A 27414-nucleotide genomic window follows, 5' to 3' on the forward strand; every position below is an offset into this window, starting at 1 on the left:
AAATACGAATCCATTTAATTTATGCAACATCAAAACTGATTATTTGCCCCGCCTGAAATCCATACCAAAATTGTAATGTGCTACCACAAACATGAATTTGAATAAATATTTGATTTGCTTTATTGCATCAGGCTATTGGTAGCTGCATAATTGAACACCGAATGCGATTAATTGCCAAAGCAAACAGGAGTCCGAGGGATTGAATTATGGAAATATGGAATGCGAGACTGCAGCGTTATGGATTAAGCTGGCGGATTTTTATTTTAAAAATGTGTGATTATGTATATCAATTAGTGTCAATCAAGCGTTAAATGCCGATCAATTAAATTATATTTGCTAATTATGTAAACACACATTTTTACAGAGGCTTTCCCTTGTGTCCCTTGCATCCAATTTGCATGGCCCTGCTCAGTATTTTCAGCCCGAGTGCACCATACATATTTTGATGACATTTGCACAACTTTGGACTGCAAGTGGGTTTTCGAGTGGGTTCTCATAGTTTATGCCTTGTGCACGCAGCACGCATACGCACTGTTGGCCAGCACTTTTTCTATTTTTTTGCATATCGATGTCGACAGTGAGTGCAGTGCGTTTAAGTGCTTGCCGAGAGAGAGCTCCACAACGCTTTTTTTTTGTGCTGTAGCCGTGTCCATGAAGCGAATGCTCCTAATGCCTGGCACACAAATTGAAGCTCTTTGCGAGTTGCGAACGCATGCCCGCCGGATTGTCCTTGAGCCGCCCGCACACATTTCCCTGCTGTCGCATTTTATCGCAAAAGGATGAGAAAGAGTGTAATGGAATGCCGAAAGCCGAAACTCTGTTCCTTTTTAAGGATATTCCGGGAATTTGGGCAGCAGGTAAAGCGCCTATAACGGATTAGGACTCTCCCCCGGAAAAGCGCCCCATATCCTGGAGCAAAGCTAACACAAAGCTAACGCAAACAGTTCCCTGCGCGCTGTTCGGATAATTGTTACAATATACAAAATTTTCATTTAGTTTATTTGCCCAGTGACAACATGTCGACACAGCAGCAGCAGCAGCAACATTGACAAACAGCCACGCCCACATCGCCCAGCTGCAGGAAGTTTGTGTATTTATTTGACTTATGTGCACAGCGAGAAATATTACAGAAATAACTCTAGAACTGAATATATTTTATAATAATACTTTCGGACATTTTTATAAATGTTTTAAAAACTACACCTTTTTTCTCATTATTTAGTCAAATAATTATTCATTTTTATAACATTTCAGGGTTCTCTAATTTCACTCATAAGCATAAAACTAAGTAAAGGAATTATTTCCGAACCTATAAATAATATATATTCTTGATCAGCATTGATAACCGAATCAATCTAGCTATGTACGGCAAGAATTAATTTTTTTACAAAGTTTTCGAAATTTTATAAGGGGTTACATCGTTAAAATTTTCAAAAATTCACAATAATTTTAAACTTGAAATCTAGTAAGCAGATTTATTACCTTAATAAAAACTAACATGGGAACGCTTTCGGAAATAAGATTAATGCATTTTAGACTGAGATATGATGGATTTGTGTATGCAAGGGTATAGAAACTTCGGTTTCCCTCATTTTTCCAATGTTTATAAAAGTGTTTCCCAATGATTTAATACTTTAATTAATTGTTACATTTTTATTAAAATGTATTTTTGTTGAATAAAATAAATTATTCAAAATGAAATACCAATATTTCTTTATGTGCGTATAAGTTGTGCCTGTATGTTATTTTAAATGCAGACATATGTAGCTTACAGTTGTTATTGTTGTTATTGCTGCTGGTGCGCCATTAAAATCCCAGCAACATTGTTAATGAACTTTTAATGACTTTCTGCGAGTACACACACTAAAACAATATCAACTTTGGCCCACCCCCCAAAACCCGACTCCCTCTCTCGTGTACAGCAAACAAATCACAGGGCTTTGGCTTACATTTCGAGAGCTCAGCTATTTTTTCCTGACACGTTTTTGTGGAGCGACGCCCGAAACAAGCGTAAAATCTAAATCAAAAACAAACTTTTGACACACACACTGCAAGTGCAATTGCAACTACATTAATATGCGAAATTGGGAGTTCAGTGAAGGCCCCAAGGCTCCTGGCAACTTGTTCACAGGGCCCCGCTTTGGGCGATATGTTGGCCGAAGTGCGGGTGCCAATGTGTGCCCTGCATCTTGATTAACAAATCAACTGGAATTGGAGTGTGATTGCATGCGATTCGGAGTCGGTAATCGGAAATCTTGGCTGCGGGCCAATAGGGAGAAGCAGAACCATCATCAATCCAAGGCAATGCGAAGCACTTTCGCCACAATTCAAGGGAAATAAATCCGTCAGCCGCAGGGAAAGTCAAGTAAATGAGGCTTAAAGTGAGTTAACATGTGCTGGTAGCTATGAAAAGTTTACCAATTTGAGCCCTAGGTTCTTTTTCTTATGTTTTTTGAGTTAAGATTTCTTACTATATTATAGTTTTTTAAAATAGGTAATGTTTGTATATATTTAATGATGCAGATTGGATTTGATTTAAGCTTAAAATTAATTTCGAATTATGTGCCGCACATCCAAATAGTATAATTCATTTAAAGAATGCCATAAAACCATGCTCTATGGAATATTTTAATCAAACTTGTAACACTTTTTAAAGATTTTAAAGATTCATGTGTGTATATTTATGCCAGCCATATTCACACTTATTTAGATTAGCCACCAAAATGTAAACAATTGCTTTTGATAAAAGATTTATAAGCGAAAACCGCACGATAAGACCTAAAGTTCCACTTTCTGCTTGGGTTTATTTTTATGGCGGCTCTTATCGGTGATATTTAAACGCGCGCTTCTCACCACAGCCCCACAGTCGTACGCGATCTAGTGTTGAGAAAGGTGTGGTGAAGATCAATCAGCTGAGCGCTGAGCTTTTTTTGTTTGGACAAACAAATAAGTGAAATTATTGACCGGCAAAATTCTTATCTCTTTGTTTCGATCCGATTTAGTTCAAGTTCAAGATGAGTGCAAAGTGGGAAAGCAACGAAGAGATTCAAATCTTTCGCGAGTATCTCCGTATACCGACGGTTCATCCGAATGTGGATTACAGTGAGTCTGCGAAATGTGTAGATAAACCTCATATTTATATGGGAGCTACGATAAGAGCCGTGATCTTTATGACCTTGCCATAAAACACGTCTGCTATTTATAGCCGCCTGCACGGAATTCTTGAAGCGCCAGGCCGCCAGCCTGGGCCTGCCCGTGGAAGTCATCTATCCGGTGAATGAGCAGAATCCCGTGGTGATCCTCAAGTGGGAGGGATCCCAGCCGGAGCTACCCTCCATTATCCTCAACTCGCACACCGATGTGGTGCCCGTGTTCGCAGAGAAATGGACCCATGGCCCTTTCAGTGCTGATATGGACGCAGAGGGCAGGATCTTTGCCCGAGGCTCACAGGATATGAAATGTGTGGGCACCCAGTACCTGGGAGCTGTGCGAGCCCTTAAGGCATCCGGCTATCAGCCAAAGAGGACGATCTACCTTACCTTCGTGCCGGACGAGGAGGTGGGCGGCCACCTGGGCATGCGGGAACTGGTGAAGAGCGACTACTTCAAGAAGCTGAACGTAGGCTTCAGCTTTGACGAGGGCATCTCCAGCGAGGATGATACCTACGCCCTGTACTACGCCGAGCGCACATTGTGGCGTAGGTTTTACTTTTTACATATTCATTTAAATTTGGATATTATAAATCATTTCCCTTTATACCAACAGACTTGAAGTTCAAGTTCAGTGGCACTGCCGGACACGGATCTCTCTTGCTGCCCAATACAGCCGGAGAAAAGCTGAACTATGTGGTAGGCAAGATGATGGAGTTCCGCAAATCGCAGGTCAAGAAACTGGCCGACGACTCCTCCATAGACATTGGCGATGTGACCACTGTGAATCTTACCCAACTAAGAGGAGGAGTGCAGAGCAATGTGGTTCCTCCGCTGCTGGAGGCTGTCTTTGATATTCGCATTGCTGTGACCGTGGACATTCCTGCTTTCGAGAAGCAGATTCGCGACTGGTGCGAGGAGGCTGGAGGCGGCATTGAGCTGGAATTCGAGATGAAGAACCCCTTCGTGGAGCCAACCAAAATAGATGCCTCGAATCCCTACTGGCTCGCCTTCAAGAAGGCTCTCGATGACCTGTAAGGACGAGCAGCTGCTGGAAACAACACTTTAGCTTTGATTTTAATTATTTCTATTTTTTTGCAGTGGCCTTAAGACGCGGGTTCGAGTTTTCCCCGGAGCCACGGACAGTCGTTATGTGCGCTATGCAGGCATTCCAGCTCTGGGCTTCTCGCCCATTAACAACACCCCCATTCTTCTCCACGATCACGATGAGTTCCTAAAGGCCGACACCTATTTGCATGGCATTGAGGTGTACAAGAAGCTTATTCCCGCTGTGGCCGACTCCTAAAGAACTGATTCCAATATTTTAAACAACGAAATTGTGCATTTTTATATTGTTTTCATTATATGTTTTTAAAGCTCTGTAAGAGTATTGGGTCAAAGTCCCAATGGCATATCAATAAAGTACATTTTAAAGACTTATTTCCTTATCGAAAAATGTGTCCACTCGGTTTGACGGATTTGATTTTTCATTTTATCAGACAGTAGCACACGAATGTGTGTATCAGAGTAAACAAAGTTGCCGCCTGACTTTCCGGGATTAATAGAGTACGGCGGATTCTGTGCACTCGGAGATGGAAAATAAAGGAATATGCAAGCTCTTCATAATCAACCGTGATCTCAGAGTCAACAAATGATAACGTCCAGAAGTCAATTCATACTGGGACTTAAAACGAGCAACAACGCCCATTGCCAGACAGTTGGATTATTGCAGCAGAGTCTTCAGACTTAAAATGTGCCTGGAGCAATGGAAGAACAATGAGGAGATAAAAATATTCCAGGAGTATTTGCGTATTCCCACAGTTCATCCAAATGTGGATTATAGTAAGAGTTTCATAGTTCCTTCAAAGATATTCGTTATTAATATTAATTTCCAGCTGCCTGCGTGGAGTTCCTAAAGCGACAGGCCAATAGCCTTAACCTGCCCGTCGATGTGGTTATTCCTGTCCTGCCATCGAAACCTGTGGTGATAATGAAGTGGTTGGGGAAGAGTCCCGAGCTGCCATCGATTATTTTGAACTCGCACATGGATGTGGTTCCTGTGTTTCCCGAAAAGTGGACCCACGACCCATTCGGTGCCCGCATGGACGAGGAGGGTCGAATTTATGCACGAGGAGCCCAGGACATGAAGTCAGTGGGATGTCAGTATCTGGCTGCCATTCGGGCACTAAAAGCCAGTGGCTACCAGCCCAGAAGGACTGTGTACCTGACTTATGTGCCCGATGAGGAGACCGGCGGGGATTTGGGCATGGCTACGCTGGTGAAAGGTGACTACTTCAGGCGCATGAATGTGGGCTTCAGCTTGGATGAGGGCATTGCCAGCGAGGACGAGTCATATCCCATATTCTATGCGGAACGCACTCTGTGGCGTGAGTTTGAGAGAATAGAAAATACCAATTTGACGCTAATCCCCTATGCTTCTATAGATCTTCGCCTGAAATTCAGTGGCTCTTCCGGCCACGGCTCGCTGTTGTTGGAGAATACCCCGGGCGAGAAATTCCAGTATGTGTCGGAAAAGCTACTCCAATTTCGAGATTCCCAGGTCCAACGGCTGGCCAATGACCCATCATTGGACATTGGTGATGTGACCACTGTAAACCTTACTCAGCTTAGCGGAGGAGTGCAAAGCAATGTGGTTCCTCCGCAGTTGGATGCAGTCTTCGACATTCGCATAGCCATTACCCAGGACGTGAATGAGCTCGAGTTGCAGATTCGCCAATGGTGCGAGGAGGCTGGAGGCGGAGTAGAATTGGATTTTATCCTAAAGTGCCCCTACGTGGAGCCAACCAAAATAGACGCCTCGAATCGCTTCTGGCTGGCCTTCAAGCAGAGCCTGGATGAACTGTGAGGGGATACGGTTTAATGAGTTGCTCTCGCTAATAATGTTTTCGTTATTTCAGCGGCCTGAATACCCGCATTCGCGTCTTTCCCGGAGCCACTGATAGCTGCTACGTCCGGGAGGCCGGAATTCCGGCCCTGGGCTTCTCACCCATTAACAACACGCCGGTGCTGCTGCACAATCACAATGAGTACCTGCGGGCCGATACCTATCTGCACGGCATTCAGGTGTACAGGAAGCTCATCCCGGCCATTGCTGACGCATAGAATATTCGGTGGAACTGGACTTTGGTTCATACCACAAACACACACCTTGTGAATCAAACATGAATTAAATAAAAAATTAAATACCTTTAACTCGATACAATTCCAGTAGTCTTTGATTTGCTGCCTTATCACCATTAAATTTCATATCAGTTTTGTGAGTAATATTTTGAGTCGATGAGTGTTATAACCGAAATTAAATGTTTGAGTGTTATGATTACCTCAAATCATATCGATTGATGCAAATAAAACAAATAGCTGATAATAAAGGTGATTTACTTGTTTTCAAAAATTTTTTACACATTCATTAGTGTTGGAATTTTAATGGTGATTTGATTTTAAATAAAACAGATTATTCTATATTAAAAAAACAAAGCGAAAAACCATGTAATATATGTAAAACTCTAAAAACTTAAAAACATGAGGTGCTGTAAAATAATTAAGGGTACATAAACTTCGGTGAATAAAGCTTGTTCTGGATTTATTTGAACAATATCGAATATGGCCACCGTTTGCTATCAGACATTTGTTTTGGGAGTATTTTTTAACCTAGAATACATGTGGTTATCATTTTGGAAACAGTAAGCGACGTTGCTGATAGCGCGCTCATTATTTGATAATAATTAAAAACCAAGGCCATAAAAGCAAAATCAAACCACGAAAATACCTGTATAAGCCCATAGCTCGCCGAGCGCTGCACATTCGAGTTGGATCGCTGACGGAATCAACATCGCCCCAAAATGAGCTCACAAAAATGGGAGGACAACGAGGAAATTAAGATTTTCCGGGACTACTTGCGCATTGCCACCGTGCAGCCAGATGTGGATTACAGTAAGAAAAGCATAGGAGATCCTTAAGACATTTCTCAAAATGATGAAAACTTGCAGCCGAGTGCGTGGAGTTCCTTAAGAAACAGGCCCATAGTCTGGATCTGCCCGTGGATGTCATTCATCCTGTGGAGGGCAAGCCAGTGGTGATCATTAAGTGGCTGGGAACAGAGCCGGAGCTGCCATCGATCATCCTGAACTCCCACATGGACGTAGTGCCAGTGTTCCGCGAAAAGTGGACCCATGATCCCTTCGCCGCCGACATCGATGAGGAGGGCAACATCTATGCCCGCGGCACACAGGACATGAAGTCGGTGGGCACTCAGTATCTAGGAGCTATTCGCCTGCTGAAGGCCAGCGGTGTCCAGCCCAAGCGTACCATATTCGTGACCTTTGTGCCGGACGAGGAGATTGGTGGCGAGCTGGGCATGCAGGAGTTTGTCAAAACGGAGTACTATGCCAACATGAATGTGGGTTTCAGTTTGGATGAGGGAGGCACCAGCGAAATCGATCTTTTCTATGTCTTTTATGCCGAGCGTATGCGTTGGGGTAAGCTTACACAACCCTGGCTAAATTGAGGGAAAAACTAACAAAGATTCCAATCCTCTGCAGGACTTAAACTGAACTTCAGTGGCACCTCTGGACACGGCTCGATGCTACTCCCTAACACCGCCGGCGTGAAGCTGAACTATGTGCTGAACAAACTCATGGAGTTCCGGGACTCGCAGGTCCAGCGACTGGCCAGGGATCAGACCATCAACATCGGTGATGTGACCACCATCAATCTTACCCAGCTGAGCGGCGGAGTCCAGAGCAATGTGGTGCCCCCGCACTTTGAGGCTGTCTTCGACATGCGACTGTCCATCACCCTAGATGTGGTTGCCTTTGAGAAGCAGATCCATGACTGGTGCGAGGAGGCGGGTGGCGGCATTGAGATCTCCTTCGATGAGAAGGAGCCCTATGTGGCACCCACCAAGATCGACGACTCGAATCCCTTCTGGCTCGCCTTCAAAGCTGCCACAGATGAGCTGTAAGCTTGAATCTTTTTTGTTCCTTTGCAGTTAATAACCAAAAATGTATTTCAGTGGCCTGAAAATCTACCCAATTGTCTGTCCTGGAGCCACCGACAGCCGGAACATTCGTGCTAAGGGCATTCCTGCCCTCGGATTCTCACCCATCAAGAACACCACCATGCGAATCCACGACCACGACGAGTTTCTGGGAGCTGATACCTATTTGAAGGGTATTCAAATATACAAGAAAATTCTTGGCAACCTGGCCGAAGTCTGAAAATAATTCGAAATATAGAATGGAAACCTTATCGCATTAAAGATTGATCAGTTGTGCACAAATTGGTATGAAAATACCAAACTCCCCTATCTAATCTTGGTTTTATTAAACGAATATGTTTTCGCTACGAGATATCAACTTGTATCTAAGGAATACACAAATAATAGAAGATACACACTATAGAGTCTATAAACCCACTAAACCCATTATAAAGCGAAAACAATCAATCAGAACCGAGGTGATGGATCATTCTTGGTAGAAACAGAATCTATTTATCCAGAAATACGACCCAGTTCTTACTTCGTAGTGGAGATAACACAGTTTTTGGGGACTTCCTAGACAAGTGGTTTTTATGTCGGTAATAGAACTGCGGTTTCGTTGATAAAGCTGTTATTATCTCAACCACAAAACCCATTTTACAATCTCTTAAAGGCCTTGAACTTAAATCTTAAATAAGGATAGACCTAATATATATAAGACCAGTATACCTCAAACCATTCTCATTCGTTGAGTATCATTGCCAGAGACAAGATTACTAAACAGGTTAATACCAAAATGAGCTCAGCAAAGTGGGAAGACAACGAGGAAATTAAAATTTTCAGAGAATACCTGCGGATTCCAACCGTACACCCTGATGTTGATTACAGTAAGATATATTCTAAATATATTTAAATCCTTCTAAGTATCCAATCTTTTTAGCTGCTTGTGTTGAGTTCCTGAAGCGTCAGGCTAGCTCCTTGAATCTCCCCGTGGATGTGGTCTGTCCAGCAGGTCCATCGAAGCCAATAGTGATCATTAAGTGGCTGGGAAGCCAGCCGGAACTGCCTTCGATTATTCTCAACTCTCACACGGATGTGGTGCCCGTGTTTCCGGACAAGTGGACCCATGATCCTTTCGCCGCCGACATCGACAAGGAGGGCAATATCTATGCCCGGGGCACTCAGGATATGAAGTCGGTGGGCACTCAATATCTCGGGGCTATTCGGTTGCTCCAGGCCAGTGGTTACCAACCCAAGAGGACCGTGTACGTGACCTTTGTCCCAGATGAGGAGACTGGCGGAGTCTTGGGAATGGCGGAGTTTGTCAAAACGGAGTACTACCAGCAAATGAATGTGGGGTTCAGCCTGGACGAAGGAGCCACCAGCGCAACCGATTTGCACCATCTGTTCTATGCCGAGCGGCTACGATGGGGTAAGTTTGGAATATGCTCCAAGTTGGACTAATCACTGAGCCGTTTCCCTGTTCGGAAGGACTCAAGCTTAAAGTCAGTGGAACCTCCGGTCACGGCTCTCTGTTGCTGCCCAACACTGCTGGCGTGAAGCTTAACTACTTGGTAAATAAGCTGACAGAGTTCCGCACCTCGCAGGTGGAGCACCTGGAGAGAGATTCCAGCATCAACATAGGCGATGTGACTGCCGTGAATCTCACCCAGTTGAGCGGCGGAGTCCAGAGCAATGTGGTGCCACCGTTCTTCGAGGCAGTGTTCGACATGCGACTTGCCGTTACTGTAGATGTTGTGGCCTTCGAAAAACAGATTCGTGACTGGTGCGAGGAGGCAGGTGGTGGCATCGAGATCGACTTTTTCCAAAAGGAACCCTATGTGGCACCCACCAAGATGGACGACTCGAATCCCTACTGGGTAGCTTTGAAAGCCGCCATCGACGAACTGTGAGTACACACTTTTGTTGGTATTTAGGATTAGAAATTATCTTTGTTATTTTTCAGAGGTTTGAAGATCCGTCCCATTGTGTGTCCGGGTGCCACCGATAGCCGATTTATTCGGCAAAAGGGAACCCCCGCCATTGGGTTCTCACCTATCATAAATACAACAGTGAGGATCCATGATCATGATGAGTTCTTGCAGGCAGACACCTATTTGAATGGCATTGAAGTTTACAAGAAGATAATTCGCAATCTGGCTGAAGTATAATAATAAAGAGGGTCCGATAAAAAACATGCGTGTGCCAGATTTATGTACCAACGAATCTTATCAGATACATTTTTAATCTTTAAGATATAAAAGAGATACGAAGAAACTAATGCACTTTAATAAAAACCATGGCTCATACTTAACTATGCGAATTTATGTTATTTTGAAACGAAGTTGGCCTAGTTTTTATTATTATGAGTTATTATCAGTAAATAGCTTAAACTCTGTGTTGAATCACTAGCTAAAATTCTTCGTCGATCCTTGTTTTTTTCAACTCTTCCTGGAGCCATTTAAAATTGTAAGTTATACGTACCAGGAGACTGGAGACTGGAGGCTACCATGTGCTCTGCTCCGCCGGAATGCTGTACGAGTTGCAATCCATCGACATGCTGTCGCCCTGCTTGCCAGAAGACCCCTGATGACCTGCTTCCGGCAAAAAAACACTACTGTTGCAGTACCACATCCGTGTGCGAGCTGTGCAGTCAGTATCCAAAGCAACAGTTGTGCAGCAACTATATCCGGAACAAGTACATAGTGGATGCGCTGAGTTGCCTCTTCAAAATCAACCAATTCCAGATTTTGGCCACGCTATTCCGCCTGGCCTGTGACGAGATCAAACCGGTGTGCCAATATCCACGCGAACGTGTCTGGTCTGTGATGGAGAACGTAAAGTCACCATACACGGAGCTCCTCGACCTGACCATCTACGACAGCTTGCATGACCGCTGCGGGCAACCGATCAATCCGCTGGACAAGACCAATTCCTACAAGCTGATACGCCTGATATTCATGGTCACAGTGCTGGTACCCGAACAGCGAAGCCAACTTCTGGACATGCTGCAGCAACTCAATAGCCGCAGCATCTGTCCGGTGAACCTGCAGGGACTCCTTGCACTCATAGGGAATGTGAGCCTGTTCCAACTGGTGTCCGATATATTGGAGCAAGACAAACGGCTTCGGAGATTCCGCGGTGCCAGGGAGTTCTGGCAGCTGAGCCACACATACCAAGAGGTGACCACCGAGAAAAATAATCCGGTGACTCGCAAAAAGCGCCGCAAGAAGATTACCAAGAGCACCAAAGGCATCATTGAGCAGAAGAAACAGCCGCCGGCGAAAAAACAGGCCCCGCCGATCTTCTGCACTCGCCGGAGAGTGGAACCCGAGGAGACCGCGGAAGCCTCAACCCAACCCGAGGATGGCAACATGCGGGCTGAAGGCACCACGCACTCCCGACGCAGCAGCGTTGCTTCTCGGCGCTCCAGCAGAGGTTCCCAGAGGGTTCCGTCCCAGGCAAGATGGAATTATGCACCTGTAACGCGAACAGGTCCATTGCATCAGCATAGTACACCGATTCTTGGACTTCGCTCTCTATATCTCAATTGGTAGTAAAGAATATACAAATTTAAAGTCAAGATATATATTTGTCGTTATTAACGTGTGGGTATTGGCATGAAAGAAAACTAAACTAAACTCCTCCTAATTACTTTCTTCTCATACCTTCCTCTGGCTTCGTTAATAAACGCTGGTACTTTAGTCGATAAGATAACCCGATTATCATTTAAATCGTATAAGATACAAGGGTATAAAGGCAGTAGTTAACTTGAAACGTTTAATCGCCGTTTATTCCTCTTTGCGTTCACATTATTAGCAACGAAATTCCACCAGCATGACTCTTGAGAAATGGGAAAATAATGAGGAAATTCAAATATTCCGTGAATACTTGCGGATTCCTTCCGTGCATCCTGATATTGATTATAGTAAGGCTTTACAGTTAACTGATTTCCCAAGAGTCCCTAATTAGTTTCCTATTAGCTGCCTGTGTGGAATTTATAAAGCGTCAGGCGGATTCCCTGGAACTCCCCGTGGATGTGGTCTATCCAGCAGTTGAGTCAAAACCTGTGGTAATCATCAAATGGCTGGGAACCTCTCCAGAGCTACCTTCGATCATCCTGAACTCCCATATGGACGTTGTGCCCGTATTTCCGGACAAGTGGACCCATGAACCCTTTAGCGCCCACTTGGATAAGGAGGGCAGGATCTTTGCCCGAGGTACTCAGGACATGAAATCGGTGGGCACTCAGTATCTCGGAGCAATTCGCCTGCTTAAAGCCAGCGGATTTCAGCCGAAGCGTACTGTTTATGTGGCCTTTAATCCTGACGAGGAGACGGGTGGTGTGCTTGGAGTCGCAGAGTTTGTGAAAACAGACTACTACAAACAGATGAATGTGGGATTTAGCATGGACGAAGGAGCCACAAGCCCGAGTGATGTACATTTGCTTTTCTACGCCGAGCGGATTCGATGGGGTGAGTGTAGTCCTTGAGTTCTAGTTCTGACAGAAAGCTCATCAAACTCCAATTATTCCAGTTTTGAAATTGAAGGTTAGTGGAACCTCTGGGCATGGTTCTCTTTTGCTGCCCAACACCGCCGGTGTGAAGCTTAACTATGTGTTGAACAAACTATTGGAATTCCGTGAGTCACAGAATCAGCGACTGAAAGGCGACCAGAACTTGGACATTGGTGATGTCACCACTGTGAATCTCACCCAGTTGAGTGGCGGAGAGCAATGTGGTTCCACCGCTCTTTGAGGCCGTCTTCGATATGCGATTGTCCATAAACCTGGACTTGGCTTCCTTTGAGAAGCAGATCCGTGAATGGTGTGCGGAGGCGGGCGGAGGGATTGAGATGGACTTCCTGCAAAAGGAATCTTATGTGGCACCCACTAAGCTGGACGATTCGAACCCCTTCTGGTTGGCTTTTAAAAAAGCCACAGATGAACTGTGAGTATGTTTGGACTTAGACATAAGAAATTGATTTTATTTTCTTTATATTTCAGTGGACTTAAGATAAAGCCCATTGTATGCTTCGGGGCCACTGATTGTCGTTTTATACGGGAGAAGGGAACACCAGCCATTGGCTTCTCTCCTATCATAAATACTCCTGTTCTAATCCACGATCATGATGAATTTTTGCAGGCTGATATGTACTTGAATGGAATTCAGGTATACAAGAAGATTATTCGCAATCTCTCTGAGGTCTAGTATAGCCTAATAAAGAATGACTTAATTTCTTTTAAAGGAAGAATTTCCGTGTTTAAAATTTAGTTTTTGAGGGTTGAAAGGGTTATAAACTCATCCGTCATAGAAGAGCTGTTTATCGAAGGGTTGTTAACCCCTGCAATTTGTTTACATTGCCTAACTGCTGGGTGAGGAAATCGAGGAAAGTCAGGGTTTACCGGTGCTGCTATAAGCTATATATGTACTTTAAGGAAATTAATACTAGCTTCTGTCTAGACAAAGGTGTGGTCAGTGTCAGTGAAACCTACCTCCTGTCTATACCGGGCAATAATTGTAAGAAAATACATTCCTGTTTGAGTTTATTGAACCTACTTGGATTTCCCATTTTCTTAAGAATACATTTTCAATCGTTTAACACTTAACTACTGTCCAATTTCCATAAGGACACTTGGGAATCGTTGGCACACACATCTCTTAATGTTCACTTTGAATAAATTATGTGATAAATAATTTAAAAATGCAACTTAAAGTAGGCGGTATCACTTAGCTGGCAGCATTAACTTCAACCGGACTTTGAGTAATCGACTCTTAATCCCTAATCCACAGGGGATTTTAGGTGCGGGAGCCCGTTGCTTCTGAGACACAGCTAGTAACAAAACACCGGTATTCTGTGGCGAAAATGTCCTCCTGGCAGGCCATCAGGAACTGCAGGGAACTCACACCCACGGTGGATTTTGTTGCCGCATAGCGCATACGCCCCGTTGGCCCTTTCAGTTTGTTGGACTAAGGGCTGTCATCGATGTGACAGCATCGTACAGCGAGTTTTGCGAGACACTGTTACCAAGCGGCAAGACAGGTGGGAGTGAGTTTTGTCAGTTAGTCAAACGAAATAAATTTTAAGGCCCCCATCCAATGGGGGGGTTCGGAGGAGCTAAACTCCTGCATGTCAGTCTGTGCAAATTGTCAGTTGGGCAGCACTTTGGAATGCCTGACATGTGAGTGGTGCCAAGGGCAATAAATTATGCTGGGGCCGCAGAATGAATAATGGCTACGTGCTCTCTCAAAAGCGTCCCTTTGCCTACCCCAAAAGCCCCCCCTCCCTTTTGGCCAGTTTCTGTTTTGGCTGCAACTGTGACCCGTGCGTGCCGATTAGACATGTTAATGCATGTGTCAGGGCAATGAAATATGTATTGATGGGGGGGTACCAAGAGAGTGCCCAGGGACCTGTCCTTTGTGCGGCCAGGAATTATGACAATTTATCAGGCGAAATGTCAGGCTGGTGGCGGCAAGGTGGTGTTGGGGTATGGGCACTGAGCACTGCATGCCAAATGCCTTCCACGCAATTAACACTGACCATTAGTGGCGTCAGTTTGGCATAATGAGTGCAGTCCAGCCCCTTTAACGCTCTCGTTACGCCCGGCAACTTAATGCATATCATTTTTACTTTTAATGAGCTCCTGGCAGTTGGCAGGGCATCCATGCCCGCTGTTTTTCGCCCTCCGTCGCCTCCTGTCTGGTCCCCCCAAAAGTGCACTTAATGTGCAGCAAGTTTTTGCAGCCCACCTGCCACGAGCCCTCTTGAAGGCAAGTTCTGGGTGCTTGGAGCCGGCTGTTGGCTGCTGGAACCAGAATTTCCTTTTTCCTCCTCGGTTCTGCTTTGCATTTTAAATTTCAGCGTGCCCGTGTGTGTGTGTGTGTGTGTGCGGGGAAAAGTTTGGCAACTTTTACATTTCAATTTTAATTTCTTTGCCCTACACTCAGTGGAAAAACTTTAAGCCACTGCACATGCCTCGAACCTGAGCAGATTCTTAATGGCCCACTCACACTAATTAGAGCCTCCAGAAGTTGGTGATGCCTTTAAGGATTCCTCCTCGAAGCAGCTTTCATTTGCATTTGACGGCAGCAGCGATTTTTTATTGCCCTCCGAAGTTTATGACGAATAAAACCCAAAACAACAATCACAATGAAAAAAACTCGTTCCTAATTAAATTCAATTTACTTGTGACTGCTGCGGCTCGATGTCCTGAGCTGGGAAGCCTCATGAACATTATGGCCGTGCAATTAAAATCCAAGATTAAACGAGCTCTGGCTTGTATCTGTGATGGCCTCCCCTTTGGAGTACATATGTACACTGAAAACATTATAGTATTCATAAACCTCAGAAAGGGTTTTAAATAAAAGGTTATTAAAATGAAATAACCACCTTTTATAGCTTTGTTATGATCGATTTCCAGTTCGATTTCCTGTAATAAGTTTGAATCTTGATTCTAAATATAATTTTCCCCATATTCTTTGGGCCAAGTGTACTTTGTAGCGCCATGCCAAGTATGGCCCATACATTTGGCTGGGGACAACAAAGTGTTTTTATGAGACACAGAGGCAATTGCGCTGCCTTGTCTCCTAATGTTGCCACAGCTGCACCGTGGGCCGCACAGGTGACCAGGACAGGCTGCGGATGCTCCTCCCTGGCTTCCTTGACGACATGAAAATTAATTTTGAATTAGGAAAGAAATGAGAAAGAAAGCGAGAAAAGTTCACCAAGTGGAGGAGGTTAATATGCCGTAGATCAAAGTCAGGCTCTAGATGAGATCCCATTTGCCACGCCTCTGCACTTCACACTCAAACACTTAGCCCTCCATTGTGCAAGGATATAGCTTCCTGTCGCCGGGATAATAAACGTAAGTTGAAGCTGCGGCAACGGCAGCTGACTGAAAAGTGTCATTAAAGCCCAAGCACGCCCACACGCACTCGCACTCGCATCCACACGCTTAATAAAGTCAATTGAAGTCTCCATGGCGCTTATGTGTGTGTGTGTGGCAAATAATTTATTTTGTCGTTAAGCCCAACTCCCGGCAAATTGCGAAAAAAAGAGAGAGCGGCAAACTAATTAACTTGTTTAGCGCCAAAGCTGCACAATTTCTACGCTCGCAGCTTAAGCTTAAGCGCCGCTACCGCCCAACTAATGAGCTCCTGTGTGCAGCTATAGCTTCATATCCTTTATAGTCCTAGTGCGTGATTGTGTGGGTACCCGCTATACACTTGGGTGTGGCTGTGTGTGTGTGTGTGACATTAAGAGCGGTTCTGGGGAAAAATTCTTCTAAAAAGTTGCGCCTGATTAAGCCCTTGCGGCCATGGCTGAAATGGTGAAGCGTGTCCCTACCATAGGGTTGCCTGGCTTAAAATCTAGCCACACTTGGAGTTCAACTTTTGTTAGTTGGAAATTCCTGAATTCTGTTGAATTTTGGGGACAAAATGCCACGAAGCTTCATGTAATTTTGTCTGCATAACTTTGAAATTGCTTTTAGTAAATATCTTGGCATAACCTTAGTGTGGGAATATGTTGTAAAGACTATCTAACTAAATTACTTTTCTCAATACCAATATTTACTCTTTGCTCTGTACTCTTTAGTTTGAGAATATTTTTTTTTGCTTTGCATATTTAAATTAAATACTGTCGAAAAATAAATACATATATATGTAAGCAAAATGTTTGTAGCGTAAACTTTTACAAATACATATCTTTGTAGGGTATTATAATTTTAGTCAGAAGCTTAATTTATATAAAAAACTCACAAAAAGAAGAAGAAAACTAAACTTCCTCTAGCTAGAGCCTTGCTTAAGTGTAAGACTTGAGAATCGCAGAGGAGAGCGCACTATGTACCAAATAGTTAAGCAAAGCCTATCTTTCAGTCGAAAGCGTGAAACTTAGTGAAGGAGTCGTTTCCGACCCTATAAATCATATATATTCTTGATCAGCATCAACAGCCGACTCGATCTAGCCATGGTTGCCACATCCACTTGATCAAAGTCTATCAACCACCAAGCACTAGATTAGTAATTTATATAAAAAACACACAAAAAGAAGAAGAAGAAAACTAATCTTCCTCTAGCTATAGCCTTGCTTAAGTATAAGACTTGAGAATCGCAGAGGAGAGCGCTCTATGTACCAAATAGTTAAGCAAAGCCTATCTTTCAGTCGAAAGCGTGAAACTTAGTGAAGGAGTCGTTTCCGACCCTATAAATCATATATATTCTTGATCAGCATCAAAAGCTGAATCGATCAAGCTATGTCCGGCCAAAATGGATTTTTTTTCAAAATCTTTTCATTGATCACAAAAAATTTAATTTTTTTATTTTTTTAAACTGAGTATGCAGTTTTTTTAACCTTGAAAAAACTAGCACATAAACATTTTCCGAATTAAAATTAATGGATTTTTGGCTTAGTTATGATATTTGAAAAACTGTGATTTACCCAACAAAATTAGCATATCAAAATATCATTTTAATATATTTAGAATACCCATATTTCCGATTTTCTGATAGGTATTCACCCTTTGGCTTCTCGAAGTTAGATTTCATTCTTGGTTTTAATGTTTTCTTTGCTATTGAATGTCGGTTCGAATCTTGGAAGTTCGCCTGTAGCTCCTTTCTTTCACTGTCGCTGTGCAAACTTTATTGCATACGCCAAGGCGCAATATGAGACCGTACCGGAAATGGCATTGCGAGCCAAGCTAAAAAAGGAAAACAGGGAAAAACAGGGTGAAACAGGGAAAAACATGCAAAAGCAGAGCAAACTTGCCATTTTCCTTCAGCTCTTGCTGCGCATCAACGCTTCGCGACTTGGCGTCGTCTGTGTGGGCCACCAATTGCAATTTCATTTCCGTTCGCTGGCTTTTTATTTTTTAGCCCCTTTTCGCCGTCTGTCTGTGTACTTGCAGTCGCCGTTCCGTTTATTCGCGAGCAATAAGTATTTTTGGCTGCTGTTTCAGCTGCAGCTACAGCTTCTGTTTCTGTTTTTGTTTTTTTTGGTGCTGGCTCAGATACGGGGAAATACTTGCATAAACTTTGAAGCCAACTTTGGGCTGGGCGAGGAACCGGAAGTGGGGCGGGTAGAGAGCCAGATAGCGAGGGCATCTAATTGAAACCGAGCAAAAGAATGTGGTGGTGGAAGAAGGAGTGGTGTGGAGTGGTTGTGGAGTGGCTGCGGAGTGGCACGGTGGCGTAACAAAGTGCAACAGGAAGTGGCAAAAGCAGCTGCAATTGAATTTGCCACGAAAATGCAAAATGAAGCTGAAATAAAAAATGTAATTTTCCCTTTCTCAGTGATTGGCATAGAGTGCCATGTATAGCTCGCTCGGCTTCCTGCCAAACAGAAAGTCAATCAACTGCGATGCTCTCTGCTCGAGTTGAGACCTGTTTTTCCCACTTGTCATTGTCTGTTCCGGCAGCACTTGGTTCATCTAAGCCAGATTCTTTGGGCTTTTGGTGCCCTCAAAGTCCGCCAGCTAATTGCAACTTGAATGGAAAACTTTTTGGCACTTTTGTCCCATTCAGCTCGGCATCATTTTTTTGGCCGTCGTTTCACTTACAGTGTTTGCTTTTGGCCCCCAAGAGGCATTTCATCATTGCCCTTAGCCGCTGGCAAACGCTGCGTATACGCAATATTATTTTTACTACTGTCAGCAGTTATAGCCAGCGAAAAGTTTGGCAGAAACCCAAACTCCAACTTTCGCCAGAGAAATAAACTTTCGTTGACAATTTGTCAGGGATTTTTGACTATTTTCCAGGGACACGGCGGCAGTGACTTGTCTGCGAAGAAAGAGATGTGGAGTGGATGTGAAGACAATTTTCCGAATTTGATAACTGGCGGAAAAACTTTTGCCAGAGCTTTTAGTTTTTTAAGAACATAATATCCATCTTGGTCTCAATTTTAGCCGTTCATGCTCCTCACCCGCCTAATTGCATAATTTGTATGCAGGATTTTGCGGCTGGCTGCAATTTCTCTGTGGCCCGCATTGTGTGTGTGTATGGAATAAAAACTTTTATGCGCCTGTGTCCTTAGTCGACGTTTCGTTTTTGGCTTTTGGTTGCGTTTCGCAGAGAGCAGACCTCCATTGTGTTTTGCTCTTGTGCCGTAAATTATTATCGCTTTCGGGCCCGCTCCCTCTCTCTGTAGCCCAAAGTGTTACATCCTGTGGAGGAGACCCTGCCTCCTCTTCATTTTCGACTTGCGAACTGTTATTATCTGTCTCCCTGCTCGTTCTATCCTTTCTCTCTCTCTCTCTCTCTCGAAAGGATCCTAAAACTCGCCGAGAATGTATGTGAGAGTTTGTGTGTGCCTGAGTTATCGCATACAAGCTATAAACTCACAGTCGAAGTAGCGAACGTTATAATTTATTTATGGTAATGCGTACGAACACACACACAAAGAGAGAGAGGGAGAGACAAGCACGAGGCACGAGGACATTTTGGTCCTGGCAGAAAGTTTTATGTGCGCTATACCTCAAGACCTTCACTCCCATCCCCCAAAAGTCGTTTCGTTTAACGTCCATGCCGAATCCCTTTATCTTGCTTTTAATTTTTCCGTGGCACCTTGCAGCTGAAATATTAAATCAACTTTTTCCCCTACAACATTTTCCCCGCTTTTGGTTTCATCATCTCTCTCTTGGCTTCAGAAATCCTGCTGTGAGTTTCCTATATGAGGTTCCTTTTGGCCACAGCCCAAGCCAAAGCCATGTCAAATGCCAATCACAACATGAAGTGAAATTTAATATAGCAAATTGTAATGTCAAGAATGTTCGTCGACAAAGTCAATATCAAGATGAGTTTTTCTTCGAAATTTATGTAAGGAGCATAAAGGCAGGCTCAACTCGAAGCCAATGGCCGCCGGCAAGTTGTCTGCCAAACAGACTGAAAAGCAAGGTCGTCGCCTCATGCCTCACGCCTCACGCATTACGTATACGCCGCGTACGTCAAGAGAATTTCTCTTGACTTAATTTTGGGTTGAATCCAACCTTTTCACTTTACCCCAGTACTTGTCTCTTCTTCGAGTATGCTGTATACATGCAAATTTATGTAAAGGTCTGAGATAAGGGCTTCCTTATCATCTGCTCAAGACCGGAAAATGTAAGTTAACATCAACGGAAGATGTTCCTAAATATTATTTATCTTGGAAAATATTCCATTGCAAGGAGACAGTGAGTATCCCTCATTCGTAGCTCATCCTTTTTTTGCATTGTTTTCCCAAGGCTCTGCGTCAACCGCAGACAAAACAATTAATATGCATAATTTGTAACTGTTTTCGTCGTCTCGAAATCACTGCGAGAATGCTGTCAGCAAACGCTCCTTGAGTCAGGCCATAAATAATGACAGCTTAACAGGCTGGCACTCATCCCACGCGCCCACCAAGTTCGGCACTCCAAGACCAAGCCAGATCCTTCAGCAGACCATGCGACATCCCATTTGACATGTGCTTAGCTGCCTGCCATAAAGCCTAATGCCCCGGCTTCCCCCGAATATCTGGTCATTGTGTCCGGGTAATTGATAGGCCAACCTACAGATTCGCAGTTTCGATTTAGGGCCAAGAGCTACCTACAAGTTGGGGCTCCCTTACCGGTCCAGAAACCCCTTGAAAACTCATTAGTTGCAATATGTGACCGAGTCGCCTAACTAGACCAAATTGTCCAGGCATCATCCTGCGGCTATTAATTAAAATTGCACACATTTCTCTCCGGGTTCCCGCTTCGCTCCATGGCCATGCATGGCTATGAAAATTTAATATTGGCCCGGCAGTAAATACAGATGTTGGAGCCAAACTCACACACGGCCCGCAGCTCGTCTTACATAATCAGTTAAGTGGCACACATACGTTTGAGTGGCTCAATAGATGGAGACGGGCTAAGAGTTTGGTTGTGTGGATATGAACACGGAGTCCTCCAGCTGTTTTGGGTCCTGCCACCCAACAATATGAAAGTGAAAAATGAGTTTGCTCAAGTTTTCCCCTTTATGGGAAAGTCGGAGAAAAAATGTTTTAGTTTCGCCTTAGCTGACAACGAAGTTTTGTTGCTCCAAAACCAATTTGTCTTATTGGTGGGGACGCAGGGTAAGATTTATGAAAGATGCTCCATGCAGCCTAAGGCTGCCATGTAAAACAGGCAGAGTACATACTGGGGAATACTTCTTATAATACCTTACTTCGGTTACTTAAAGTTATAGTTTATATAGTTCTAAAAATCCCTAGTTAAGCTCTTAATTAGTATCGCTGATCAAAGGAAAAGACAGCTAGTGCCTGTGGCTTTTCGTGTTGCAATTTCATAAACGATTCTTAGCAATTTTTAACCTTCGGCGAGCAGCAAAGCATTCTCCTTTTGCCATTTGCAGGCATACCGTGTACCTGCCGTTGCTCAGCTCCCGTTCACATGCAGGCAATTTGCTAATGTGTACGTGCAGGACTCGACTCCTGCCACAAGGAAATTAACCGACTGGCGGCGAAGGGTTGCCAGGATTGGCAAGCACGCAAGGACGCAGGACACAATGCGATAACGGAGAGCATAAAGCAGACGAAAGCTGAATGCACAACAAGGAGATGATAAGTGGGCGTGGGCCGGTGAATAAGAGAGTAAAGTGAGTAAAGTTTGCACTGGATTCATAAGTTTTTCCCCAATATCTTTCTTTTCTTTTTCTTTTTTTGAAGAAACAGAGAAATCGTTTCTTGTCTTGTTCGGGTCATATTTCCTACGGTCTTGGACCTGTGTGTCACTCCAGGGAAATTTTCGTAGCACGAAGGCAAAACGAAAAAATTGCTAGTTTCCGAAATTTCAGCTGCTTGAGTTCCCTGGCTGATTTTCGGTTCGGTTTTTCCGGCTTCTGGCATTCGTTCTGGCATGCAATATGCAAATCTAACTTGGCTGGGAACCGTGGGAACAGCTCTGGAAATTGCAATGCTAATGAAACCCCCAACATCGCCTGGCTTTCCGCACCTGAACTTCTGTGAGGGCTTCTCCTCTCACCTCTCCCAGATCGGAACCCTAAATAGGTGCTAATGCCCGGGAGAAATGGCCAGACAGCCGAATACTTATGTCGTTAACTTTTACAACCGTTTTTATAACTTCTCGGGCCATGATGTCCCTGCCGCGCACCACACATCACAGATCCTAGTTAGCATCCTGCAAAGTTTTGGCTGCGTGTTGGCAATTTATGCAACAGTTTGACAACATAAAAGTTTATTACATAACTTGCACTGCCCGAATGTTGTTTTGGTGCGGGGGTCACCCGGATGATGCTGGGACCAGACACTATCCATCTCATGGCCAAGCTTATGGCCATAAAAATACAGCCCCAACTTCGCTGACCAGGAGGCAGGAGGAGGATATCAGCCACAAGTAAAACTGTAATGTGCCCACATTTTGATTTAGTTTAGAGGATTTGTTGGAGTTGTTGGTAAGGGGAGACGGAGACACCTAGATGTAGGTACTGGCTCTAAGTGGCGCTTATACAAAATTATACATATCAAGTTTATGGCTGCCAGCCATTTCACACACAAAAACACACACCAGCTCAAAAGCTCGGCTGTCTGCATATAACGTAGAGTAGGGAGCGTTTTGCATACATTACGTAGTGTAGCCTGTCATTGTGTGCTGGTAGCCTGGAGTCTATTTCTATTTTATTCGTATTTTACTCACATTTTTATATATTTTGTGCTGCAACAACACAATTTCCCAGCGCTCAAATTGCGAAATGCACAATGCAAAGATTTATTTTCTGCTGACAAACATAGCGTCATTTGTTGGTAATCGATGGACGAGAGCCCCGACTTGTAGACTCCTAGTAAGAGTCCTGTGTGTTTGTCTAGCTGATTATGCATATATGTACATATGTATATAGATGGGCGGCTGGCAATGAATGGCTCCGGATTATTGCTTAGTTGACAGCCCGAAGGCGGTGGCTGCAAATCAAGGGAATTCCTTGCGATCCCGGCTAATTTATTATCATTTTTACGACTAATGCAGGGCTTACACAAAGGCGGATCGAAATTGGACCGGCAAATGGAAATGGAAGTGGGATGGAAATGGAAATGGAAATGGAAATGTATGCCATGCATAAATCATAACGGAGCTCTGCCTGGGTCTGTGTCTGTGTGCGTATCCTTTTGTGCTTGATTAACGTCAACTGTTTATGGTTATTTATTTTGTGCTGCATACTTTTTGGGGGCACTTCCTTCTCGCCCGGATTACTTCCGCTATTCGGCAGATAACCGGGCAAATTACCTTGGGACGCACAGATATGATTTCCACAAGCATTAAGCTTAAATCCTAAGCTAAACATTGTTTCTTCCAGACTGGAGTTTAGTCTTATTTGACTTTGCAAAACTTTCGTTAAGAAAACCTCCCACTTCCGGGGCAAACTTTTCAATTAAAAAGGAAACCAGGGAGGAGGTCACACAATAACCGAACCAGATTCCAGCCATGTGTCAAAATTCAGTGTCACTGAAAATCTCAGCAAATTGAAATTCCCCTCTCAGATGCCAACAATTTGGTTATATAAACTTTTCAAATAATTTATGCCATTTGGCGAATACTTGCCTAACGCCCGAACTTTGCGAATAAAAAGTGAAATTCATGGCCGAAATGTCGGCAAGAAGGCGAAAATGTGCGATACGCACTCAGACGATATAAAAAATAAACGCTGCGAGTATAAAATAATAGAAAAAAGGGAATTAAAGGACATCAAAGTGAAATTTATGCGGAAACAAAGACTCTGGAGTCCGGACGGAGTCAAGACGAAGCTGTAAATTGGCAGCCTTTGTTTGTATGGGTGACACGCACGAAAGGCACAAAATACAAAACACAAGGACACATGTGCGTGGATTCGGTTTATTTTTTTGCAAACTGTTTAAAATTCTGCGTATGTATGTGACGACGCCTGGCAAAAATTTCAAATGCCTTATTTTCGTACATTTTTTTCACTTTTTGCCATGGAAACTTTTGCGAATCGCAATAATTTTGCTTGAAGGCCGCTATCGTGTGTGTATACACACACTTATGCAGCGGACTATTAGCACATACACGCAGACACACACACACACACAACAGGGGACGAGAAAAGGGCAAGGAAACGCAAAAAAAAAGAAAACCAAAATGGCAAACAAACAAACACAACACAACACACAAAGCGGAATACAACAAAAAATAACGGAAAAGGAATACTACAGAAAAAAAAGAATAGGAACTAGAGTAGAGAGTAGAGGCGAAAGTCGGAAGAGGAGAAAGAGAGTAAGCAAAGCGCCAGGCAAATGGGCGAGAAAAAAACAAAGCGACGACGTTGCGTCTGTGACTAACGGTCATTGATGAGAGGGGGTGCCTCGGGTAGTTCGGGTGGATCGACCGGGTGGTTCGGCTGCTTTCAGAGAGAGCGAAAGCAGCTTAGCGCTTACTTCATAGTTTACGCGCAGCCAAACGACAACAAGACTGCCAAATGCTATTGATTTTCTAGCTATCCACTGCCATCTTTCACTAGGTTCCCTTTCCCTGCCTCCTCCTGCTCTAGCTCCCGTTCTCCCCCACCCGGATCCGCCGATATCCGGAAAGGTGCGTGCCAAGGAACAGAACAGGAGCGGAGCCATAGATAGCCCCAGCTCAGCCGGGTCATCGCTGTGAACTCCGAAGACGGGCGCACAGACTACTACAAATCGGATTTGTGTGAGTAATTGGCACGTCGCATTTACGCTTTCTTCTATTCTTGTTTTGCCTTCTTTTTTGGGCCTACAAAAAAATAACAAAAACAGCACAACAGGAAGTTGTTGGTGTGAAACCTCAGCAACGACGGGATGGCAAAAAAGTTGGGCAAATAAAAGCGCAATGGCGTTATATATGCCACAGCGCACACACGCACAGAGCAAAAAAAACAAGGCCCACTTTTGCATTGAGGATTCCCTCTGGGTAATCCCATTAAAAACATTTCAAACTGTTTAAAAGTACACCACGATAGTGGATATGGATGATTTTTGATGCTAATTAAATCGAGCGAAATGGGTTTCTGCAAGAATTAAAAAGTGTTCTCTTTCTTTATTTTAATTTGAATCAGTTTTAAACAACGGAATGCTTTAAAAATTGTTGAGAAGCTTTAACAATTAGACTCACATGAAAAGAGTAACAAAATTCTAGAATTAAAAACGAGTTGGACTTAATTACAGCTATATATTATATAGAAACGTAACTTTTCAAATAGTTCATAAGTATTAAGTATAAAGCACAAACTGTTGTCTGTCATTAAAACATGTTTTGCTAATGAATAACTAAAAATATGAAAAGATGAATATAAATTCTTTCCAAATCAATTAAATAAATGCACCAATAAATACATCATAATCTAGTCCAGTTTTAATGACTATAATCATTGTGGTTTAAAGGTGAGAAAATATAATTATAAACCGATGATAAAATTAACATCCCATATCCTCTAAAAAAATGTCTGCAAAAATATATGTGCAATTAGGATCTCCTAAGTTACAGTTAGAAGCCCAAGCTTTTCTCCATGCATCCACTTGCTCTCACACACTTGCCCCTTTGGAGCACTGGCAAATGTCACCAGTCAGCAGTCAGCTTAAGGCGTATTATGGATGGGAGACAGACAGGAAGACGGCAAACTGGGAGGCGGAGACTCAGACGGAGAATCCACCTCCGGTGGAAGCGGAAATGGGAGACAGTAAATGGGGCTGCCGCGAAGCCATTTGGGACTTACCTCATCGATAAACTCAAAATCGCCACCCGTCTCGCCGACATACTTCTTCTTTCTGGCCTCCGAGCTGCCAATCAGGCTGGATGACATCAACACCAGCGCGAGACAAGCGCTGGCAATCAGCGGCGAGTGCTTCATGGCTGATGAATGGCGTCCAGGAACAGGAAAAGGAGATGGCGACGGTGGCGCTGAGTGAGACTGAGACTGAGACTGAGCGCTGAGGCTGAGGCTGAGGAAGTGCTTTAAGGGATTCCCTGTTGACGGGTTCCGCTCTCGGTGTCTTAATCGCCGTGCTAGCCCGTGGAAAACTACGGACGCCTTCGGTTTACGCACTCACGCACACGCACTGGCGCTATCCACACGCACACACGGAAAGTAACTATGAATGACAATGAGTTTTGGTTTTTGGTTTTTGCTTTTGCAATCGCAGGCGTCTCCGCGGATACAGAGTAGCCTGGACACGGAACACTAGAGAACTGAAGGCGACGCGGCCGAAACGTAAACTGAGCGACTTCGCCTCGAGATTCTGAGTGGCAGCCATCGCGTCAGCATTGGAATTTTGCGACACAAGCGCCGAGCGCTAAAAGAGCGACAGGATGCATTAAGAGAGGCAGTCTGGAACATCCTGGATGCGGCTAGAGTTGTCAGGAGAATCGTGAGAATTTTTATAGATTTAAATTATAAAAGTTTAGTCATATTATTTCAGATAGAAACTAATATTTATGCACAATTTTAGACAATTTACACAAAACAAGTACCACTTACCAAAGTAAAAAAATGGTGATATATAATATTATAATTTGTGTTTTAAAAATTTTAAAATTCGTAGGCTGTAAATTATAACAAAAAAAAAACCAAATCATTCAAACATTCTTTCGAACAGTGTACCCCACTGCGTATGCGCAATGTGTCCTAGCTCTCTCTCTCTCTTCTGTGGCATTCCCACCATTCCCCTTCCGTTGCTGCAACAACTGCCTGGCAATTTCCAGACTGCCACCACCAACAAAACAAACGACGACCAGCGTACATCCAAAATCGATTTTCCGGCCTCTCTTCGGGCTTCCCAGCGCCCCAAAGCTCTGGAATGCGGGCTCTCTTAAGCGATAATTGCTGTAGCCAAGGCAGCGGGTCGTGAACCTGCCACTGGCGCCTAATGCGACTCCGCATCCCAAATGGACTTGAGCTGTTGTTGCTAGTGTCGCTGGCTGTTGATTTTTATGTATTGGCGCTTGGCACACTTGGACCAGGCTGCTGTTGGCCGGGAAACCCCAAAACCATTTAACGCGTCAGCGTCAGCATCAGCATCATCGGCATGAGCGCGCCTCGGAGGCTGGCCAAACGCCGCTGGTCCTCTAGCCGCGGCGACCCTGTGTAGCCAGAGTCCCAGCCACGTTGTAGTTGGACCCAGACCCGTAGGCTCTGTCAGTTTCAAATTAATAGCCACGCACACACACTTCTCCGTTCTGGGGTGTGCATTTATTATGTGAGTGAGCCTGTGCTTGCCTACTTTTGTCCTCGTCCTCATCGTTGTCGTCGCCACCGCGCCGCTCCTCTGCTCCTCCATCGC

General features: G+C 44.1%; 6 protein-coding genes and 1 pseudogene across 8 annotated transcripts in view; 6 read left to right on the forward strand and 1 right to left on the reverse strand.

Moving 5' to 3' along the window:
* Cow (Proteoglycan Cow) overlaps positions 1 to 26713 on the reverse strand; it is a 46860-nt gene extending 20147 nt beyond the window's left edge. The window contains 1 exon segment of the mRNA XM_020962020.2: positions 25851 to 26713. Coding sequence (XP_020817679.1) covers positions 25851 to 25985 — 135 coding nt within the window. The 5' untranslated portion in view covers positions 25986 to 26713.
* Positions 2232 to 4587, forward strand: LOC110191245 (aminoacylase-1-like). 2 transcript variants are annotated; one of them, XM_086837028.1, is made up of 6 exons: positions 2364 to 2381; positions 2859 to 2892; positions 3003 to 3102; positions 3206 to 3697; positions 3766 to 4183; positions 4251 to 4587. In XM_086837028.1, the coding sequence occupies exons 3-6, from the start codon at positions 3015 to 3017 to the stop codon at positions 4453 to 4455; spliced, it is 1203 nt and encodes a 400-aa protein (XP_086693154.1). In that variant the 5' UTR covers positions 2364 to 2381; positions 2859 to 2892; positions 3003 to 3014; the 3' UTR covers positions 4456 to 4587. The 2 variants fall into 2 exon arrangements, with proteins under 2 accessions (XP_086693153.1, XP_086693154.1); XM_086837027.1 differs by lacking the exon at positions 2859 to 2892 and having other exon boundaries at positions 2232 to 2381.
* Positions 4819 to 6337, forward strand: LOC110191242 (aminoacylase-1-like). Its single transcript, XM_020962021.2, has 4 exons — positions 4819 to 4991; positions 5045 to 5536; positions 5594 to 6011; positions 6068 to 6337. The coding sequence occupies exons 1-4, from the start codon at positions 4901 to 4903 to the stop codon at positions 6270 to 6272; spliced, it is 1206 nt and encodes a 401-aa protein (XP_020817680.2). The 5' UTR covers positions 4819 to 4900; the 3' UTR covers positions 6273 to 6337.
* LOC110191246 (aminoacylase-1) lies at positions 6939 to 8467 on the forward strand. Its single transcript, XM_020962026.2, has 4 exons — positions 6939 to 7100; positions 7157 to 7645; positions 7709 to 8126; positions 8182 to 8467. Exons 1-4 carry the CDS (start codon positions 7010 to 7012, stop codon positions 8384 to 8386), a joined length of 1203 nt encoding a protein of 400 aa, XP_020817685.1. The 5' UTR covers positions 6939 to 7009; the 3' UTR covers positions 8387 to 8467.
* Positions 8852 to 10560, forward strand: LOC110191244 (aminoacylase-1A-like). Its single transcript, XM_020962023.2, has 4 exons — positions 8852 to 9032; positions 9086 to 9577; positions 9637 to 10054; positions 10112 to 10560. Exons 1-4 carry the CDS (start codon positions 8942 to 8944, stop codon positions 10314 to 10316), a joined length of 1206 nt encoding a protein of 401 aa, XP_020817682.2. The 5' UTR covers positions 8852 to 8941; the 3' UTR covers positions 10317 to 10560.
* LOC147643054 (uncharacterized) lies at positions 10656 to 11728 on the forward strand. The gene has a single exon (XM_086837032.1). The coding sequence runs from the start codon at positions 10656 to 10658 to the stop codon at positions 11700 to 11702; it is 1047 nt and encodes a 348-aa protein (XP_086693158.1). The 3' UTR covers positions 11703 to 11728.
* Positions 11935 to 15007, forward strand: LOC110191243 (aminoacylase-1-like; annotated as a pseudogene). Its single transcript, XR_015272632.1, has 4 exons — positions 11935 to 12073; positions 12129 to 12620; positions 12682 to 13094; positions 13151 to 15007. The product of XR_015272632.1 is annotated as an aminoacylase-1-like (transcript).
* Positions 26714 to 27414: the final 701 nt, after the last annotated feature.

Source organism: Drosophila serrata, unplaced genomic scaffold, assembly GCF_035046125.1.
Source record: "Drosophila serrata isolate PLE 108 unplaced genomic scaffold, ASM3504612v1 contig_295, whole genome shotgun sequence".
Lineage (NCBI taxonomy): Eukaryota > Metazoa > Arthropoda > Insecta > Diptera > Drosophilidae > Drosophila > Drosophila serrata.